A 21,058-nucleotide genomic window follows, 5' to 3' on the forward strand; every position below is an offset into this window, starting at 1 on the left:
GAATTATATCTCAATAAAGTTTTTATTAAGAATTAATTCTACCAAGGACTAAAAAGACAACTTGAATAAATGGAAAGGCATGTTCTGTTCTTGTATAGGAACATTCAAAATCATGAAGATGTCAATTCTTCCTAAGTTGGTCTATAACTCTATTTTTAAAATATCTTCAGGATATTTTTGGTACTAAATGATTCTAATGTTCATTTGGGAAAAGAAACAAGCAACAGTAGCTCAAATAATTCTGAAAAAAGAACAAGAAGGGACTTACAGAGGTAAAAAGAGAGTATAATAAAATAATCAGATATTTGGGCAAGCAAAGTTGAAACAGATTGTATACTGAGTTGGGAATCAGCCTTGCTGCAGTGCTGGCCAAGTAGGCTTGTGCCAGCTTTTGGGTCCCTAGGTGTTTGAGTCACTCAAGGGTAATTTTTTATGTTGAACCATATGAAATACTTGTCTTTGACCTACAAAAATATCAGTTTCAACTTAATATGGTTTAACTTAGTATTTGGAATGAAAAAATGAGGGAAAAATCACAGCAGGGAATCTGAGTCAAAGTCTTTTGCCAGTGGCCAAAAACAAGGAAACCAAGTATCACACCAGGATTAAGGGCCTTAAAACTGGTCCCCAACTCAGAGATACAACTCATGATTGGTAGCTGATGCAATTGAACTGGAGCAGGCCAGGCATGAAGTGAGCAAAGTCCCAAGGAACAGCTACAGATTCTTAAAAGAGATATGTTTTCCCTTCTGGATTTCTAAAATTTTTAAATAACAAAATTTTTTAAAGTTTTTAATTAAAATGTATAAAATAAATTTCTCATGTGGAACTTTACATGGCAGATACTAATTGATGTAATGTATAACAATTTTGCAGCACAGATAGAAGTGAATCTTGCATAACACCTTCAATTATTACAGGGGAAAGAATATGGGTTTTGTTTTTAGGAAGACCTGGGTTTAAATCCCAACTCTATTCACTATTTAGGGGATCCAGAGAAATTGTTTAATCTCTCAGAAAATAGAGATGATAAAATCTTCATCACAAGTTTGTTGTGAAGAAACATTAGATAAAATACAAAACTAACAGTATCTGGCATATAAGAGAGGCTGTTTCCTTTTCTCATGTCAGCATACCCTCTTCACTTTTTTTCCCCTGATACATCAGACTCCTGCTGCAAAAAGGATTTCACTCTCAAGGTGTAACATTTAGCAAGGAGACTGTTTACAAAGGTGCAGGTGGGTTACAGGAGGTGATGTTCCCAGAGACTGCCAGTAACAGGGCAGCTTTCTCACCCCTAGGCTTGAGTAAGGGGTGGGAACTGTTACCAAAATCTGGGGAGAGCTGTATCCATGAGAGGGCTCCCAACAGAAGGCTTTTCTTTCTTTTTATTTATTTATTTATTTATTTATTTTATTTACTTTTGGCTGCGTTGGGTCTTCGTTGCTGCACGCGGGTTGTGGCGAGGGGGGGCTACTCTTCGTTGCAGTGCATGGGCTTCTCATCATGGTGGCTTCTCTTGTTGCGGAGCACAGGCTCTAGGCACATGGGCTCAGTAGTTGTGACTTGCAGGCTCTAGAGCGCAGGCTCAGTAGTGTGGCACATGGTCTTAGTTGCTCTGTGGCATGTGGGATCTTCCCGGACCAGGGCTCGAACCCATTCCTTGCATTCGCAGGCGGATTCCTAACCACTGCACCACCAGGGAAGCCCCCAGAAGCCTTTTCAAAAGAAACAGAACTATGGCAGGGAAGGAGCCACAGTCATAAGTTTAAGTCTTTGGTCCATTTTGAGTTTGTTTTTTTTTTTTCTTGGCCACATCATGCAGAATCCTGATTCCCTGACCAGGGATCAAACCCACGCCCTGGGCAGTGGAAGCATGGAGTCTTAACCACTGGACTGCCAGGGAAGTCCCTTGAGTTATTTTTTGTATATGGTGTAAAGTAAGGGTTCAACTTCATTCTTTTGCATGTATTCAGTTTTCCTAATACCAAATGGCAGTTTTCCCAATACCAAAAGACTGTTCGTTCCTCATTGAATGGTTTTGACACCCTTGTTAAAAATCAGTTGACCATATATGTGAGGGTTCATTTCTGGGCTCTCTATTCTATTCTATTGGTCTATACCTCTGTCCTTATGCCAATACCATGCTATTCTGATTACTGTAGCTTTGTACTAAGTTTTGAAATCAACAGGTATGAGTCCTCTAACTTTGTTCTTCTTTTTCAAGATTGTTTTGCCTTTGTGGTGTCCCTTGAGATTCCATATGAATCTTAGGATGGGTTTTTCTATTTCTACAAAAAAGGTCATTGCAATTTTGATAGGGATTGCTTTGAGTCTGTAGATTGCTTTGGGTAGTATTGTTATCTTAGCAATATTAAGTCTTCCGATCCATGTACATAGAATACATTTCCATTTACCTATGTCTTCCATAATTTCTTTCAACAATTTTGTGTAGTTTTTAGTGTACAAGTCTTTTGTAGTTTTTTCATGTACAAGACTTTAATGAAATTTATTTTGAAGTATTTTATTCTACTTCACATTATTGTAAATTGCATTGTTTTCTTTCTTTTTTTAAAAAATTATTTATTTATTTATTTTTGGCTGTGTTGGGTCTTCGTTGCTGTGCATGGGCTTTCTCTAGTTGCAGTGAGCAGGGGCTACTCTTCGGTGCAGTGTGTGGGCTTCTCATTGTTGTGGCTTCTTTTGTTGAGGAGTATGGGCTCTAGGTGCACAGGCTTCAGTAGTTGTGGCACGTGGGCTCAGTAGTTGTGGCTTGCGGGCTCTAGAGCTCAGGCTCAGTAGTTGTGGCACATGGGCTTAGTTGCTCTGCAGCATGTGGGATCTTCCCGGGGCTCGAACCTGTGTCCCCTGCATTGGCAGGTGGATTCTTAACCACTGAACCACCAGGGAAGCCCCTGCATTGTTTTCTTAATTCCTTTTGTATTGCTCATTGTTAGTATATAGAAATGCAACTGACTTATGATGTGTGTTCATTTTCTATCCTGCCACTTTGCTAAATTTGCTTAATAACTGTAACAGTTATTCTGTACAATCCTTAGGGTTTTCTACTTTAGAGAAGGAAAAAGTTTTTCCTCAACCCTCTTGGGTTTCAATTAAACTAACAAAAACAGATTAACAGGAGAAAAGCATATATAAATTCATTTAGTATAAGTTTTATGTGATACAGGAGATTTTATAAGGAAATAAATACCCAAAGAAACAGTTAGACTTGAGTATATTTATACTAGGTTTAATCAAGAGTGGACAGTCATGGAGGAAAAGGATAGTTTAAGGCATATGAGGTAATTGTAGTAAACTGGAGGAAACTTAGCAAGGCCTCTTTGTTAGGATTCTTCCTGTCATCCTTTGGTCTTCAGAGATTAAGATACTCTTTTCTCCAGGTATAGGAAGGGCAAATTTGAGAGTTTTATGATCTGTTTCAGGGGAGAAGGGCAAGGGGGTAAAGGTCTGAGTGACCTTGCTTCTGCTGTTTTCTCAAAATCCTTCAGCTTCCATATGCCACAGTGCCATATTTTGGGGTAGTGTATCCAGAACCCCATCACTATATATAAGGTCATGTCATCTGCAGAGATAGTTTTACGTCTTCCTTTCCATTTTGGATGCCTTTTATTTCTTTTTATTGCCTAATTACTCTGTCTAGAACTTCTATTATTATGGTGAACAGAAGTGGCAAGAGTGGATATGCTTGTCTTGTTCCTGATCTTGGGGGAAAGCTTTCAGTGTTTCATCATTGAGTATGATTTTAGCTGTGAGTTTTTCATGCATGACCTTTATTATGTTAAGGACACACATTCTTCTTGAGTGTTTTCTATGTGCCAAGCATTTCTAAGTGCTCTGCATGTATTATCTCATTAATTGTACATAACCCTGTGAAATAGGGATTATTGTCCTTTTTTCAGATGAGAAAACTGAGGCACAAAAAATTTGTTCTCTCCATAAGTGAAGTTTTTGCATGTAGTTTTTATTCTTACACAAAGCATGTTGTGTTTTTATTAAAATAGTGAGTTATTAGGATATATTAAGCATTAATTCTAAAACAAATTTTGTAGCATCACGAATCACACTATATTGTGAATTTAGATCACACAATCATTTATTAGGTGGTGGTTTACTGCAGTCCAGTGCTAAGCTCATGATTACTCTGTACTCTGAGTACTTAGTACACAATTGTGCACTGTTGTGGTTCTTAAATACTCATTGCTTTATCAGTATTTATTAATCGTCTAATATATGCAAAAATGATAATTTTTTTCCAGATAAAACAGTATTATCACTTTGCAACATAAGATAGTTCAGTTAAATTGTCTAAGAATTCACCATTGCTTAGTTGTTAAGAACCAGCACCCTGGAGCCAGATGGTGTGGATTCAAGTACTGGCTCTATTATTTGTGAGCTGTGTGACCTTGAGCAAGTTATTTACCCTCCCTGTGCCTCAGTTTCTTTACCTTAAAATGAGGAGTAATGCAGACAAACCTAAATTTTGTACAATGGGGACATTCTACAAAATGACTGGCCAGTACTTTCCAAAAGTATCAAGGTCATGAAAGGAAAATTAAAAAAATAACAAGACTAAGGAACCATCCCAGATTAAAGGAGACTAAAGAGACACAACAACCGAATGCAATGTGAGCTGTTAGGTGGGATGCTGGGGCAGGAAAAGGCATTAGAGGGACAAATAATAGTTGGCTATATGAATATACCAGCTCTCTCCTTCCCCCCAGAGAGAGAGAATTCTGAGGTGTTTTGTGGTGCCTTCCAAAGACTCCCTACGGGAGAAGGCTCCAGTCACTCACTGTGATAGCTTGATTCTTAATACGTCCTTTATTGGCTGCTGCCTTCCATTCTCTGTTTCCTCACTCCCTGCCCAGTGTTCACTCTACCTCCCCAATAAACTACCTGCTCTAAAGTCCTTGTTGCAAGGTCAGCTCCTAAGGGAATTGAAACTAGGACATTTCATTCCACTGATATAAAGCACAAAAATAGCTAGAATTAATCTATGCTATTAGAAGTCTGGGTAGAGCTGGATGGGGACAGATGTGGGGCTCCTGGGGTGTTTGTAATATTCTGTTTCTTGATCTAAGTACTGGTTATATGACTTTGTTCCATTTGTGAAAATTAGCTGAGCTGTATAGCTACAATAGGTGCTCTTTTCTGTAGGTATATTATAATCCCCCCCAAAAAAACAATAATAATTCTGTTAGTTTTGGCAGAGTGTTTTTGTTTTTTGTTTTTTTTTTCAGTGAAGGAATGGTAAAAATTCTTACTCATTGGCTTGGCAATGAACACAGGGATAATACATTTATATTAGCTAAAACAACAAATCTTTTTTTTTTTTTTTTTTTTTTGTGTGTGATACACGGGCCTCTCACTGCTGTGGCCTCTCCCGTTGCGGAGCACAGGCTCCGGACGCACAGGCTCAGCGGCCATGGCTCACGGGCCCAGCCACTCTGTTGCATGTGGGATCTTCCCGGACCGGGGCACGAACCCTCGTCCCCTGCATCGGCAGGCGGACCCTCAACCACTGCGCCACCAGGGAAGCCCAACAAATCATTTTTATAATTATTTTTCTGGTTCACATATGGTCAGTAAATGAGAAGAAGCAAAGGCCAAAGAGATGAGAACTTGGGCCCGGATGGCAAAGGAGAAGACAAGAAAAAGAAGATAAAGATGGCATAGTATTCACAGATCAAGAAAGAGATAAAAGGAAGCAAGAGACAACAAAAAAAGATAGAAACACAGATGTTTTTATCTCCATAGGGTCAGAATAGGTTATAAAGCTTCCTCTCCAGGAAGACAAATATCATGTGATGTCAATTAAATGCGGAATATAAAATCAAAGACAAAACCAAGCAAGCAAACAACACTCCTCCTCAAAATGAGCTCGGACATACAGAGAACAGATTGGTGGTTGCCACAGGCGGAGGGTGGGGGGTGTGAGAAATGGGTGAAGGAGGTCAAAAGGTACAGACTTCCAGTTATAAAATAAATAAATCATGGGGATGTAATTTACAGCATGGTGACTATAATTAATAATACTTATTTTATATTTGAAGGTTGCCAAGAGAGTAATCTTAAAAGTTCTCATCACAAGGAAAAAATCTGTAACTATGTGTAGTGACGGATGTTAAGCTGGCCTGCTGTGGTGATCCATTTTGCAATATACACGAATATCAAATCATTATGTTGTACACCTGAAACTAATATAATGTGATATGTCGATTATGCCTCAAACAATTATTTTATTTTATTTTTAGTTTTTTTTCCATGAAAAAAATTTAATGATTAAAAACATATATAGATTGGAAGAATATTCGACTAGGAGGAGGAATCATAAAGAGCAGTTGAAAAAATTAAAGGACAGCTTTAAACACACCAACTGAAACAGCATTTATAATTGGCCAAATTATTCCTTTAGCATTCTTTTAGCCAAATAAAAATAAAACTTACAGATGGATAATTGAGGTTCACTAACATTAGGTAGGATCAAAGTTCAAGCTAAAAATTAACCCTATATTTGGTTGCAGAGAAATGTGAAATTTACCTATGGCAATTTTCTACTGATGCCAAATTAAAAAGCATGAGTCGACATCTTTATAACAAACGGTTTGACAGATATTTTCTTGGCTTTAAAATGTTTTTTGATATATGCATAGAAATGTAATGAGGATAAGAATAGTCTTCTGTATTATCTGAACAGTTCATAAGGCCTTTGTCACTGTTAGTCACCTTAGATGTGAATATCTGCAGGGCCATTAAATTAAAGCTGGCCAAAAAAGTTTACAAAGTGCTACTGTTTCCAACGGATGAGATCCTCAGTTTTCTGGATTTTCTGGATGATGATTATTTTCAGTTCTTTTTTCTGGCGATATATACAGGAAGTTACAGCAGATATATAAAGGGAAGATCAGAAGCCTGCTGTCCAAGTTCATCACTACTTGTTCCTGGTCCTTTTGAAGTGTAAGTATTTGATAGCCAGTTGTTCTACTACATATTAGTTTTCCACTACTATCAAAAGAAGCCAAACGTAATCTAAATGCTATGCTCCTTCGAGGTTGTAAACTGACAGTTCCACTACATGGCTGATTCAATGTATTGTGTTTGAAAATGATATATCGATTGGTGTAAGTTACAAGCAGGTCAAAGCTGAAGTTAAAACCTGTCCACCGCCAGCAGTATTCACCATCTTTGGCAAGCTTTCTACCACACCTCATGCTATTTCCCTCTAGCTCTTCTTTATTGATTTCTTGAGGCCCCACCTCACTGTCTTGTTCTGCCCGGAGCATAGCAAACCACTGCTGTTTATACACAGAACATAGCCATTCTGAAGGTACTAGAGAATCTTGTTCGATAATTCCCGCGGAGGCCAAATCACTGATAATATACTGTAACCTTAAATGTCTGAATACTGACACAGATGGTTTTCCTTGCTCAGTTTCAAGGAAGGTCATACCTTCATAATCTTTTCTCCTCTTAGAAAACCAGACATCTGTTTCAGTCAAAAGCTGGTTTGAAGATCCATTCCAGGAAGGCACAAGTTGAAGGAACATCCACTTTTTTTTTCTTGGTATAAAGCCCTTTACACTTTCTTCTTTCTCCCTGAACCAGCACAAATAAAATAAGGTGTACTGCTCAGAGAGGTGGTTTGATCATTTTGATCACTCCATTTCTAAAAGATAGTATTTCATATGAATTTTAACAAAAGGATATATCTACAAAACATGTTACTTCACTACCTCTACTTTTAACATACTTTGTGCACTTCTAAACATCTAGAAAGACTAGATGTTTCAAATAAGGACTTAAGTTTGTCCACTATATACACAGTAGTGTTGAATAAACTGCACACATGTAACAATGGTTAGATCTGAAAGTGTCTTCTACGTAGGAACATTCTAATCTAGAACACTTCGTTTCTCCCAGTACCTCCTTTCTGCCATCCATCCAACACTGGGCAAGGACAGGCACAGGTGTCACTTAGATGTGATTTACAATTTCACTTCCAAAGGCCCTTTTCAGAAGACGGCCTTTCAATGAATTTTAACACAAAGTGTACAAAATGTGTTAGTTTACTAACTCTACTTTTGTCATACATGGCAACCTCTTTAATATCTAGAGACTAGATATTATAAAATTGGGACCCATTGGTCCAGTATATACAAAATATATACAGTAAAGTTAAACAAAATGCATGTAACATATAGAGCAATGGATAAGTTGAAATGTTCTAGTACCTGCTAGCAAAACATCTTTTGCAACCTTTCCCTCCCACCTCCCTAAACCCAATGAACAAGCAGAGAGTATACTGTTCAGAGAGGAGGTTTAACAATTCCATTTCCAAAGACAGTATTTCCCATCAGTTTTTAAAAGCTATTTACAAGAAGCATTATTCTACTAAAACTACTTTTAAATACATCGAGCACTTCCAAACATCTAGAAAGAATAGATATTTCATATAAGAGCTTACTTGTCCACTATGTACACAGCACTGTTAAATAAAATTGCACACATGTAACAATGGTTATAATCTGAGGTATCTTCTTCTAAATATGACCATTTTGGGCTGAACCATTTCCTCCCTCACTTCCTTCTCTCCACCGCCAATCCAGTGGACAAGTACATGCATGTGTAATGCTTAGAGGTGGTTGAACAAATTCATATCCAAAAGGCATTTACAGAAGACAAGCATTCCTATGAATTTCAATAAAGTATACAAAATGTGCTAATTTTACTACTTTGTCATACACTGGCAACCTAGACTAGATGTTGCAAAACTAGGACTCAATTTGTCCATTATATACACTATATACACAGCAAAACAAAATGAACATACAAAAAATGGTTTTGTCTGAAAATGTCCAGGTATGAACACACTAGCATATTACCTTTTGCAATTCTTTCCCTCCCTCCTCCAAACCACTGAACAAGTATAAACAATAGTATACTGCTCAGAGAGGTGGTTTAACATTTAACATTCCCAAAGACTACTTCCTGTGAATTTTAGCAAAAAGATATTTACAAAGTGATATTTTACTACCTCTACATTTAACATACATTGGGCACTTCTAAACATCTAGATGGACTAGATGTTTCAAATAAGGACTTAATTTGTCCACTATATACAGAGCAGTACTGAATGAACTGCACACATGTAACAGTTACAATCTGAGAGTGTCTTCAAAATACCAGCATTCTAGCCATTCTAAGACCAACCCCCTTCTCTCTCTCCCCCCTCCACCAACCCAGAGGGCTATCATGCTCAAATTTTCAGAAGACAATCTTTCCTAGAAATTTTAACAAAAAATGTACAAAATGTATTATTTACTAACTCTATTTTTGTCATACACTGGCAACCTCTTTAACATCTAGAAAGACTAGGTGTTGTAAATTAGGACTCATTTGTCCATTATATACACTATATACACAGCAAAGTGAAACAAAATGCAGGAACATAAAAAAGACAATGGTTAATCTTGCCTCAGTATAAACACACTGGCACAGAGCTCTTTGCACTTCCTTCTCCTCCCCCCGACCTTGAACCAGTGCACAAACAAACACAGTGCATACTGCGTACTGTTCAAAAAGGTGGTTTGGCCACCCCTGACCCCCCAAAACAACATTTCATACGAATTTTAACAAAAAGATATTTACAAAATGTCTTTTTACTACCTCTACTTTGAACATATATCAGGCACTTTAGAACATCTAGAAAGACGAGATATTTCAAAAAAGTACTTATTGTCAACTACATATACAGTAGTAAGGAGTCAAATGCACATACAAAACAATGATTCTAATATGCAAATGTCTTCTAACTGTGACCAGTCTGGCACAGAACCTTTTCTTCCTCCTCAACGTCTTGCATTCCATGTCCTCTAACCCACTGAACAAACGTGGACCTCTGTGGCTCCTGATGTCCTCCTCTAGAGGTGGTCAAACAACTCCATTTCGAAAAGTCATTTCCAGAAGACATTTCTTTTCTACGGTTTTTTTTAAAGAAACAAATGGGCATTTACAAGACATGTGACTTTAACTCTATCATACGTCGGCAACCTCTTCACATCTAGGCCTATATGTAGCGAAAAGTTTTCTTTCGAAAGGTTGGGGGGAAAGTTGAGAGCAGCTTTTTCATATTATATACACAGGCCTTCTATAAACGGCCAGTAAATCTTCCCAAAGGGTGGCTGGCACTTCCTATTGGCCGCATGTGGTACGTTATTCTACCATTTCTATCTTCCGACATCGAGGTCTTGGTAGAACGACGACCAACCGCCCGATGACCCGCGAACGTTCCAACCGTCGTCGACCGGGGCTCCGCTCACCTTCCGGGCCCGTTAAGGCCTTTGTCCGTCGTTGTCCGGACGAGGTGAGGTCTCGTTCAACTGGGGCAGAGAGGTCACCTCAGGTCCCGGATCCGCGCGGGCTCCAAGGCCTAAGGGTGGCTGAGCTGGCGTCCCCGTAGATGCCCCTTCCCGGGCCCTCGAGGCTCTAACGGCCCTCCGCGGCTTTCCAGTGGCCGCCATTCTTCTCGCCCTGACACGCCCGACGCCCAAAGGCGCCACATCCTCGGTGGCCTGCCGGGGGCTTCGCCTAACCCCTGCAGCGTGGGGTCAAGAGACCCGGCGGTGGGCGGGATCTGGGCTCCGAGGGGCCGCCGCCATTAGGTCGCGGAGGTGGGGGTGGAGGAGCAGTTCGTTGCTGCTTCCAGGCTCGGGCCCTGTCAGTTGGCGGCTGCGGCGAGGGCTCTGGGGCTCGGCAAGACGCAGCCTGAGCCTGTCCCGGGGGCCCCCCAGTTCACCTGCCGACCAGAGGCCGGAGGGTCTGGAGGGCCCCGGGCTAGAAGGCCGTGATCCGCTTCTTACCGCGCTCTCTGCCGGAACTGACTTGGCAGTTCTCTTTGCTGGCTAGAGAAGAGAGGTACCGGGGAACATCCACTTTTTAAGGGCTGTGTATACATCCATCTCCACTTGCATCACAAATAAGTTAGAGGAACCAATGAGTTGTTTCATGACATTTATACTGAGTTCTCTAAGAAGTTCAACATCCTGGTGAGTCATCAGATTGTTTAGAAGCCATTCAAGGCACTTTTTCTTTACAGAATCCAGTCCATAGGTCCCTGCTGATGTGTAATAGCCACATACGGTTTTCACATTAACTGTTTCCTTCATTGTCTCACCACACTGCTGTATTAAACCATCCAACTGCAGCATACAAGCTGCTGCCAAAATGGCAATAACTCGACTGGGCTTTATTAAGACATCATCTTGATACAACGACCCAAATGCCACCTGCAGTGCTTCTATATCAATACTCTGGTCTGGAATCTCCAGTTCAATAATATTCATGGTGGACTCCTTCCATGAACCACTGAACATACTAGAAAAGTAGCCAGATTGACATAAATATATTTTGTGTAAGTTCCACTCCTCTCCTAGAGCACAAATCTTAATGTCACTGTTTTCACCATTTAAAAATAATGTTTGATAAACATATTTGGATGTACTCTTCAACTTTTTCCTTTGAGGGGTGTTTAAGAGTCGCTGCTGCTCGTCCCCTTCCTCCTCATCCTCGTCTGTCTCGGAATCGGGGTGACAGTAGCAGAAGGCCCCCCTGCTCCGCTTGCGCTTACGGCTGCCCAGACAGTAACAGAAGCCATGGGCGGCCACGTCGCCCCCACTCTCCGGCCTCCGGGCCGAGCCCCCAGCCCCAGAACCCGGATCCTGCTGGGCTCGGGCTCGCCCCGGGTGGCTCAGCACTCGGCTGCTCAGAGAGCCCATGGGTCACGGCTCGCAGAGACTTCAGGGAGCGCAGCTCAGGGAGCCCAACAAAAACGGCCTCCCGCCATGGCCCGCGCCTCTACGTAGCCCGTGTGCCTACACTGCTACCTTCTCACGAGCAACCGCGACCGTTCCGTTGGACGCTACCGCCTCCATCCTCCGTCACGCCCTCCGCGTCTCGCCGCGCAGCGCGCGCGGACCTCAGGACCTTGCCCCCTGACTTTAGCAATCACAATTTTTTTAAAAGACTCCTTTCCAAAGCTTAGAAGCACAGACATTCATAAAATGACCTCTATTTCTTACATTCAACAAAGAAAAATCCCTAAACTCTTTTCTTACATTCAATAAAGAAAAATTTCATTGAAGAAAACTGCAGAGTCAGTCCCAGTTACAAAGGAAGTTCATCTCTTTTCGAAGCATCACGTTACCATCCTGTGGCCTTTTGCCAGAGGACTCAAGATTTATAGCCAAGGCAGAAAGGATATTTCCCACTGGCACCTGCCTGGTGGTTTAAGTGTTAAACCTAAGCCTCAGAGGAGAAAGTCCCCATTCTTGTTGCAGATTCTAATGAAAGACAAGGAGGGAGATATCTGAACCAGCTCTGTGAATTTTATTTTAGGTTGGACTGAGCAACAATATGCATATCAAAAAACAAGCAGATTGGCCTTCCCTGGTGGTGCAGTGGTTAAGAATCTGGCTGCCAATGCAGGGGACACGGGTTCGATCTCTGGCCCAGGAATATCCCACAAGTTGTGGAACAACTAAGCCCGTGAGCCACAACTACTGAGCCTGCGCTCTAGAGCCCATGAGCCGCAACTACTGAGCCCATGTGCCACAACTACTGAAGCCCATTTGCCTACAGCCCGTGCTCTGCAACAAGAGAAGCCACGACAACGAGAAGCCCGCGCACCGCAACGAAGAATAGCCCCCCCCACCACAACTAGAGAAAGCCCGTGCACAGCAACAAAGACCCAATAGAGCCAAAAATAAACACAAATAAATTTATTAAAAAACAAAAAACCAAGCAGATTATCATGAGATTTCGAATTATTTGTCAGCTACTCCTTTAAGGTCCTCCCTACAGACATTAACCCTCCTTTTTTTTTAAACAGGAGATTCCAGGTTGACATATATTTAAGTTAAATTGAACTCTTTAGTGCACTGACACTAAAACATTATTGCAATACATTGTAAAAACAAGTTCAAATGTCATAGCATGTGCATGAGTGCACACACACACACAAACCTACTTTGAGCCTGTGTCTGATATTTTCTACTCTCCTAAGTAAAGAACAAAACTTCTGCTGAGATTTTTTAAAAAGTGTAATTTAGGGATTTAAGATTATGCAATAAAAACAGTCTGAAAGTTACTCCCCTCCATGCTGTATCCTTATAAATGATACAACATATATAAGAAATAAATCGTTGACTTCATGTCTGGGCTTGAAGTCATGAAGGGGGATTGCTTGAGCGTACAGAAACAAACAATGTGGCCCCCCAAAGAAAGAAATTGATATGAAACCATGGGAGAAGCCAAGCCCCCAGGTAACCTAAGTTTACATCCACATAGGAATTCTGCTGAATCCTGAATCAGGTGGGAGAATTCTAAACCAGAAAATTAGTGTACAGTCAAGAAGTGCTAGTGTCCGAGGAATGCCACTGCCATGGAAGATAGATAAAAAACTATCTAAAAACTAGCAAATGGAAGATCTTATATATGATCAATAGATCAATTAAAACAAATTCATTTAGTATCTTCAGCAACATAAAGCAAAATAAAACCAAAGAATTATGAAAAAGAACCAATTAGAAATCTTGAAAATTAAAGCCCAAATTGTTGAAAAGAAAAACCTCAAAAGATAGTCTGAGTAACAGAACAGACGCACTGTGTGAATTAGCAAGCTGGGGATTAAGTTTACGGGGTTTTACAGAATAGAACAAAGAAATAAAGAAGATGAGAAAGTTTAGAGACATAAAGAATGGATAAGGACATTCTACCTTTCATTTAGGAATTCCAGAGGGAGAATATAGAGAGAAAGGAGGAGGTAGTATTTAATCAATGGCTAAGCATTCCCCAGAAGTGAAGAAAGCTAAGAAATTTCAGAACATCAAAATAAAGGAAAAAAATGCTAAAAGTTACCACAGCAGAAAGAGAATTTAACTTTAAAGAAATAAGGATCATATTTTTGTTGTAAATTTCATTAGCAACACACCAAGAAAACAATGAGATGATATCTTCAATGAGCTGTTGGAAAATAACTGTCATTTTAGAATCCTACACTCAGCTACAGTATCACTTTAAAGCACAGGCGAAAGGAAGGCATATTTTAAGTATTCAGCATTTAAGAACCAACAGATTCTCACTGAAAGAACTACTTAAGATGTACTCCTACATACAAAAAAGGCTGAAGGAATACAGAGGAAAAAGCAGTATGAAAAAAAAGTAATCTTAGCCAAGTAATCTTACACAATTCAGTCAATCCTATAGTTTAAGACTAAATTAGTATTAATTGCCAAGCATGTTTAAAACAATTTAGAATTAGAATTCTGGATGATATGAACAGGGGAGTTGGAGAGAAGGGAAACAGCAGAAGGAAGTGAAAATGTCTTGTCCTGTTTAGGAAGAGTATATACATACTGATTACCTTTAGATTTTGTTAGGCAAGTATAACTTTATGTGTGGGTATAAAAAATTAAGAGTAACCATTAGAAAAAAAGCAATGGAATGTATAAATTTCACACCAACAGAGGAAAAGAAATGGAACAAAGAAAATTCAATCAACCCAACAGAAATCAGGAATAGGGAGAAAAAAGAAACAAAGAGACCACAGGAAATAGAAAACACAAAGTAAGGTAATATGGTTAAATCCAAACAAATGATTGACTATAATAGGAAAAAAGATTTAAGTGAATAAAAAATGGGAGATTCACGTGAAAACATCATTCGAGGAAAATTAAAATTGCCAATAAGCTTAAGAAAAGATGTTCAATCTCACCAGTTAACAAGGAAATACAAATATATGGCATTGAGATGCCATCTTTACTGACCAGATTGGCAAATACTTTTAATTTTGGTAATAGCACGTGTTAGTTAGGAAGTGGGGCAAGCAGTTACCCTCATAGCCCACCATTGGGAGTGTATATTGGCACAATCTGGAGAACAATTTATCATCTCTACTAAAACCAAAACATTTGCATACAGGTGCAAGGAATTTAGTCAAGGATATTCTAGCAGCATGGCTTATAACAATGAGATATTGGAAAGAACTTAAATGTTTCCCATAATTGGGAGAACAACTAAATAAGCCATAGCATGTTCATACTGCAGAATACTTTGCAGTCATTAAAAAGAATAATTTAGATTTATTTGTGATAATATGGACAGGCATATTGTGAATATTTAAAAATACACAGAATGAAGGTACAGAATTAGTTTATACATGTAAAACCACATAAATAAATACTGTGTGTGTAGATAGATAGACAGACAGACACATGTACAAAAACACCTAGAAAAAGCTATGAAGGCTTAAACATCAGACTCAGAGTTAAGATCGCCTCTGAGTGGATGAGATGAGATGAAGAGTGGAGTGAGTGGTGTGTGTTGGCTTGTGGCAAGAGTTTGGGGTGGGGTAGATGCAAGGGCTTTAGTCTTCTTTGTAAAGTCTGATTTTACTTTCAAAGAAATATTTGTGTGTTATTTGTTGAATGAGTTTGCTTTCAGTTTTTTTCCCCCCTCTGGATGTGCCTGCCTTTGCACAAATGGCAGATTTGCTAACCTAGGCTATCTAGGCATTCAGGGAACAGGCTGAGTAGGCACAAGTGGTTTACCAACCCTTGCACAACAGGATTTATGACCTCTCTTCTCCCTCCCTTCTACCCCACAGTACCCCCTAGATGCTGGAATCTTAAGGAAGGAAACGGGGCTGCCATATCCAGCTGTGGACTAAGGATGGTAGCCCCCACTCTTGAATAAGCAGGTTACCAGCACCCCGCTAAGTGAAGCTGTGTGTTTGTGTGTGTGTGTGTGTGTACGCGCACGTGTATGCTGGGAAGTCATCTTTTACGTAAGTACGCTGGAAAAATTATACTTCACATAAGGTTTCAGGGACACAATGAACGGTACAGCTTCTAAACTATTAAAGCTTTTTTGTGACCTCCCTTGAGCTATCCACTTTCTGAACTCTAATGTGTAACATCAAGAAAAGGAGGTGGGCTTCCCTGGTGGCGCAGTGGTTGAGAGTCCGCCTGCCGATACAGGTGACGCGGGTTCGTGCCACAGTCCGGGAAGATCCCACGTGCCACGGAGCAGCTGGGCCCGTGAGCCATGGCCGCTGAGCCTGTGCGTCCGGAGCCTGTGCTCCGCAACGGGAGAGGCCACAACAGTGAGAGGCCCACGTACCGCAAAAAAAAAAAAAAAAAAAAAAAAAAAAAAAAAAAAAAAAAAGGAGGAACCTTCTCCTCTTTGGCAATGAGAAGTTGGAAACACAGCCAGAACAGCTCTTTATGTCAGTGATGAGTCTCAGGCTTATGCATTTTGCTATTTTAAACTTCTCCCTTATTTCAAACCAACTGCTTATGAATCTTTCCATTTGGCAACCTGGAAATGTTTAATTAGAGCTCTTCTATAACGATGTTGTTGTAGAAGTAAAATACTTAGGACAACATCAAAAACAGTTCTTTCTGGTTCTCCAAATTCCACACTGCAAAGTCCAGTGTGTTTCCTCTCTGACCCCCACGGCCCTCAGAACTTTCTCTATACTCTGAAACCCCAGTAGTAAGTTATAATCTGCAGGATCCATTTGGAATTTACAATATTGAATTCCTATAGTATTGCCAATTGTATTGTACCACTGGTTCCTTCTATCTTTCTGTTTCTTTCTCTCCTTTGAAGTTCCTAATGCAGTGGTTGATTGGTTACTTGATTGATTAGAATCTGGAAGTAGCTGGTGTATAATCATCATTAATGCTTGGTTCCCTGAGCTAGCGTTGGCTAGGTGCCTGGGACAATGTCTGGGCAGAACCCTCATCTTCTCCCCTGTGGTCCATTAGCCCAGGATGTTGCAAGGAAATTGTGGGGAGTCCTGCTGAGTCTGAGCCTCCCTAAAGCCAACAGTCCAAGAGAGGGCTACTTCAGTTTCTAAGCCTAAGCACTTTTCTTCCATTAGCACCCAAGGAGTTTGGCCCCAATACACCCCGCTCCCACCAAGGATCCACTTCATAATTTGTGGGGCCCAGTTCCCTGCCTCCATGCGGGCCTCCAGAAGCAAGTCCTGGCCTCTCTCCACTACGACAGCTCTTTCTTAGTCATTTTCCATATGACACAGAGACACACTGGCTGTCAAGGTTGGCATCATGGAGCTGCACTGCTCACCAGGGGACACTTAGTCTGGCTCTTTATCCCAACATACTTTAATTTCAGAAGCCTAGGCATCACCTGGGAGCTTGTCAGAAATGCAGTGTCTCAGGCCCCATCTCAGACCTATTCATTTACAATCTGCTTTTTAACAAGATCCCTGGCAGACACCTGGGCACAGAAACTCAGATTAAGCTCAGAGAAGCTCAGATTAAGGCTCTAGGCCTGGGATCTCCCCTGATACAGTTGACTTCACAAATACCATGGCAGGAAACTCCTCTAGGATTTTCACTGGTTGACAGTTTTAATCATGTAAGTGTAGCAAGAGAATGACCAGTATGACAGGTAGATTTATCTGAATTCTCAGGCATCGTTATTGCAGTGCAAGATTTCTTTAACATGAACAAATTCAATACAAAGCATGACTCAAAAACATTTGAAGGAATACTAGTAAAGAGAGTAAGATTGAACACACAGGAAGGGGAGTTCAAAACAGCACCATCCCGGGAGAAGCAGGAAAGGCTCAATCAGGAACATAGTGGTCACTGGCCTTGGGCAAAAGGGGGGATGACTTTTCCAGAGACTGAAAGAAAGGAGTGGAGGCAGCATGTAGCCTGCTGTTTCTGTTTGCCTAGCATCCCTTCTTCCTGCTTTTGGTAACAGTCCCAACTTTTTGTTTGGGGACCACTTCTGTCCATTCTATGTGGTCTTGGTAGAAAAGCCAATTAGGGGAGTGGGAATATGACCCAAGGGAAGCTAATGAGATTCTATTTATCTCAGGAATGTGAAACTCAGAGGAGAAAACCAAGAAGAGAAATGACTGGAACTGAGTCCTTCTAGTGGCAGGGGCTCAGAGGAGACTGCCCTAGGTTCCTCTGCTTTATGCTCTTCCCAAGACCAGTGTCTGCTTGCTTTCCTTAAGTTCTGTGCGCTTTGCAATATCTTTCCCCCAAATTCTGGTTTGTTTGCCAGTCAAATTATGTTGTGTGCAAAGAAAGAACTGTATGAGATACAGAAGGTGTAGACATAGAAACATTTTAAGTTGAGGTGAGAAGTCTGTTTTCTCTGGCAGAGGCAAATAGGATGGATACTTTGAACCACATGGTAAAGTTATGGAAGGGATCTAATCAAGGATAAGTACATAGAGCAAGTATAAGTAAAAGGACTGCCAGTCAGTGCTGAGGGGCCAGCTAAGTTTGCAGAATATGAAATCGCAGTGATTTCCTTGAGTAACTAGGTGTAGGAAAGGAGAAAGGGCATAGTTGGACTGATTCAAAGCTAGGAGTTAGCAGAGACCATGTGTCAGAAACATAAGGTGGGGATATGAAAGGGCTGTCAAGAGAAGGTGAAGGCTAATATCATGGGCTGCAGGCAGGACAAGCAAGGAAATGAAGCTAAGAGGGCGAAATGGGGAGGAGGGGCACTGCGAGACTGAGGCTTGGGTTAGTTGAGAACAGACCAGGGAATAAGAGAGAGACTTGGAAGTTTAAGAGGCTGCTCTGTTGCAGTCCAGATTTAAAAGTCAGAAAGTTTCAGCTGCTAAGGTCCAGGGTGTGGGTAATCCACGGACTTTGAGAGTTGGAATGTAGATTAAGGTTATTAAGGCACATTGAGGCCAGGGTCATCCACATGGCCACTGAAGTTGACCATGATGATGTTATATAAGATGCAAGTTTGGTAACTGGCTCACCTAAATTATACCAACCAAGTTCTTAAGTGGTTTTATTTAAAAATATTTTAAATGAATGTATGGGAATGGCCAGGAGGTTGGTAGACTGCAATTTAAAAATGAAGTTCCTTCAAGAAACTACTAGCTATAGAGTAACATAATGGCTAATGGTGCGGGTTCCTGTCTCTGCTCCTTTACTGGCTGTCTAACCCTGAGTAAGTTACTTATCCTCCCTGTGCCTCAGTTTCCTCAACTATAAAATGAGCATAAGACTACCCGCCTCACAACGTCATTGTGAGAATTAAATGAATTAACATGTATAAGGTGGTAAATGCTGAGCACTTCATAAATGTTAGGTATTGTTATTAAAGAGGAGACTTTATAAATAAACTATAATATCATGTGATACTCTATGATGAATATTTGTACAAGCATGTAGAAAATAACTGAGGGAGGCACTTAAAGCTATCCTTGGGATAAACAGGGAAGTCTTCAGTAAAGAGACAGAAGCAAAAACAAAACAAAGTCCAAGAGTTTGATAAACAAAGGGCATAGGGGAAGTGGTAGGATCTATGTTCAATGCTCACAGTATGACAGGCACCGTGCTATTTTACAAATATTATCACATTTAACACAACATCCCTGCAAGACATGTAACTTCCTTTCACTGAGGGAAACTCACAGGGATTAAATAACTTGGGCACACAGGAATGGAAAGGGTATTGGACAGCATACAAAGGGTATCTAATACAAAGGGAAAAATAACAAACCACTACTCTTACCCAAAAATCCTATTCAAATGGAACTTTGGAATCACAGTTCTGAGCTTATTGGGCCCCCGGCCTAAAGAGTCCCATTCAAGGATATCCATATACTGGTTTGTCTTCCGCTCCACTCAGTCCAGGTCCCAACAGCGAATAGCCCAACTAGTGCCTAACTAGCCTAACTAGCCTAACTAATAGCCTAACTAGCCTAAATTGGAATCTTCATTTTAAAAAGCAAGTTGGTCGGGAAGAAGAAGAACTCTGCAGAGGGGCCTTCAGGGAAGTGTGAGGTGGAATAGGTAGATCACTGAGCGCTCGTGGGAAGGTGGGAAAGTTGAGGATGGATTCACATGCAGGGATGAGATTATAAATGGCTTTTGCCTGTCATATGAGAAGTTTGGACTTGAGTCTGAGAGCAATGCGGAGGAAGTAAAGGATGTTTAAGGAGGCCCTACACAGTGAGCTGAAACCGAGCATGTCGTTAAAGTACGGTGACAGCCAGATACATCAATCTCCAGAAAATCTGGGCTGACCCCCAGACAGGCAGAGGAGACTCAGCAAGGAAGAGGAGCAGCGGCGAGCTCTTCCTCCCTCCACATCGCCGGTTGTTTAAAGCCCCTCGGCTTGTTCTCCCACACCTCCTTTTGGCTCCTCTCTCTAAACACACCTGGCTGCCTGCGTGCTTCCGAGGCTAACCACGCGCCTCCACCTGCGACCTCCAGCTGAAGCGCAACCCGGCCGACCCACCCCTTCAGCGCCCCCTGGCGTCTGCACCCTTGCTCTCTTTTTTTTAGTGAAATAATTTTTTAAAAAATTTATTTTATTGAAGTATAGTTGATTTACAACGTTGTTTTAATTTCTTCTGTATGGCAAAGTGACTCAGTTATACATATATAAACTTTTTTCATATTCTTTTCCATTACGACTTACCACAGGATATTGAATATAGTTCCCTGTACTATACAGTAGGACCTTATTCATCCCAATCCATCCCTCCTCCACCCTCCCTTCCCCTTGGCAACCACAAGTCTGTTCTCTGTATCTGTTAGTCTGTTTCACAGGTAGTTCATTTGTGTCATATTTTAGATTCCAAATATGTGATATCATATGATATTTGCCTTTCTCTTTCTGACTTACTTCACTTAGTATGATAATCCGTAAGTCCACCCATGAGACTGCGGGGCTCTTCTAACTCGCGTACCTCAGAGAGCAGCCCGGCCTCCTTCCGCAGCGCCCCGCATCCGGTCACATGAGGCGCAGATCACCTGCTCTCTGGTCACGTGAGGCCGGTCACGTGCCAGGGCCGCACCGCTAGCTTCCGGAGACTTCGGGGCTCAGCGGGCGCGGTCTTGTGGCTCCCTGAGCCCACCGAACTGCACAGCCAGGATGGTGAGGGCGGGGGTTCGGGTGAGGGTTTGGCCCTGACCGCCGCCTCCCCGGAGCTCAACCCCTCTTCTCGTCCTTCCCGCTGCAG

General features: G+C 41.2%; 1 protein-coding gene across 1 annotated transcript; it reads right to left on the reverse strand.

The window, feature by feature from the left end:
- Positions 1 to 6,833: 6,833 nt before the first annotated feature.
- Positions 6,834 to 11,795, reverse strand: LOC307060197 (germ cell-less protein-like 1; the record flags this gene model as incomplete). The annotated part of the gene is made up of 2 exons (XM_079714616.1): positions 6,834 to 7,581; positions 10,954 to 11,795. The coding sequence occupies 2 exons, from the start codon at positions 11,793 to 11,795 to the stop codon at positions 6,834 to 6,836; spliced, it is 1,590 nt and encodes a 529-aa protein (XP_079570742.1).
- Between the last annotated feature and the right edge of the window lie 9,263 nt (positions 11,796 to 21,058).

Source organism: Hyperoodon ampullatus (genome assembly GCF_949752795.1).
Source record: "Hyperoodon ampullatus genome assembly, chromosome: 1".
NCBI classification, from domain to species: domain Eukaryota; kingdom Metazoa; phylum Chordata; class Mammalia; order Artiodactyla; family Ziphiidae; genus Hyperoodon; species Hyperoodon ampullatus.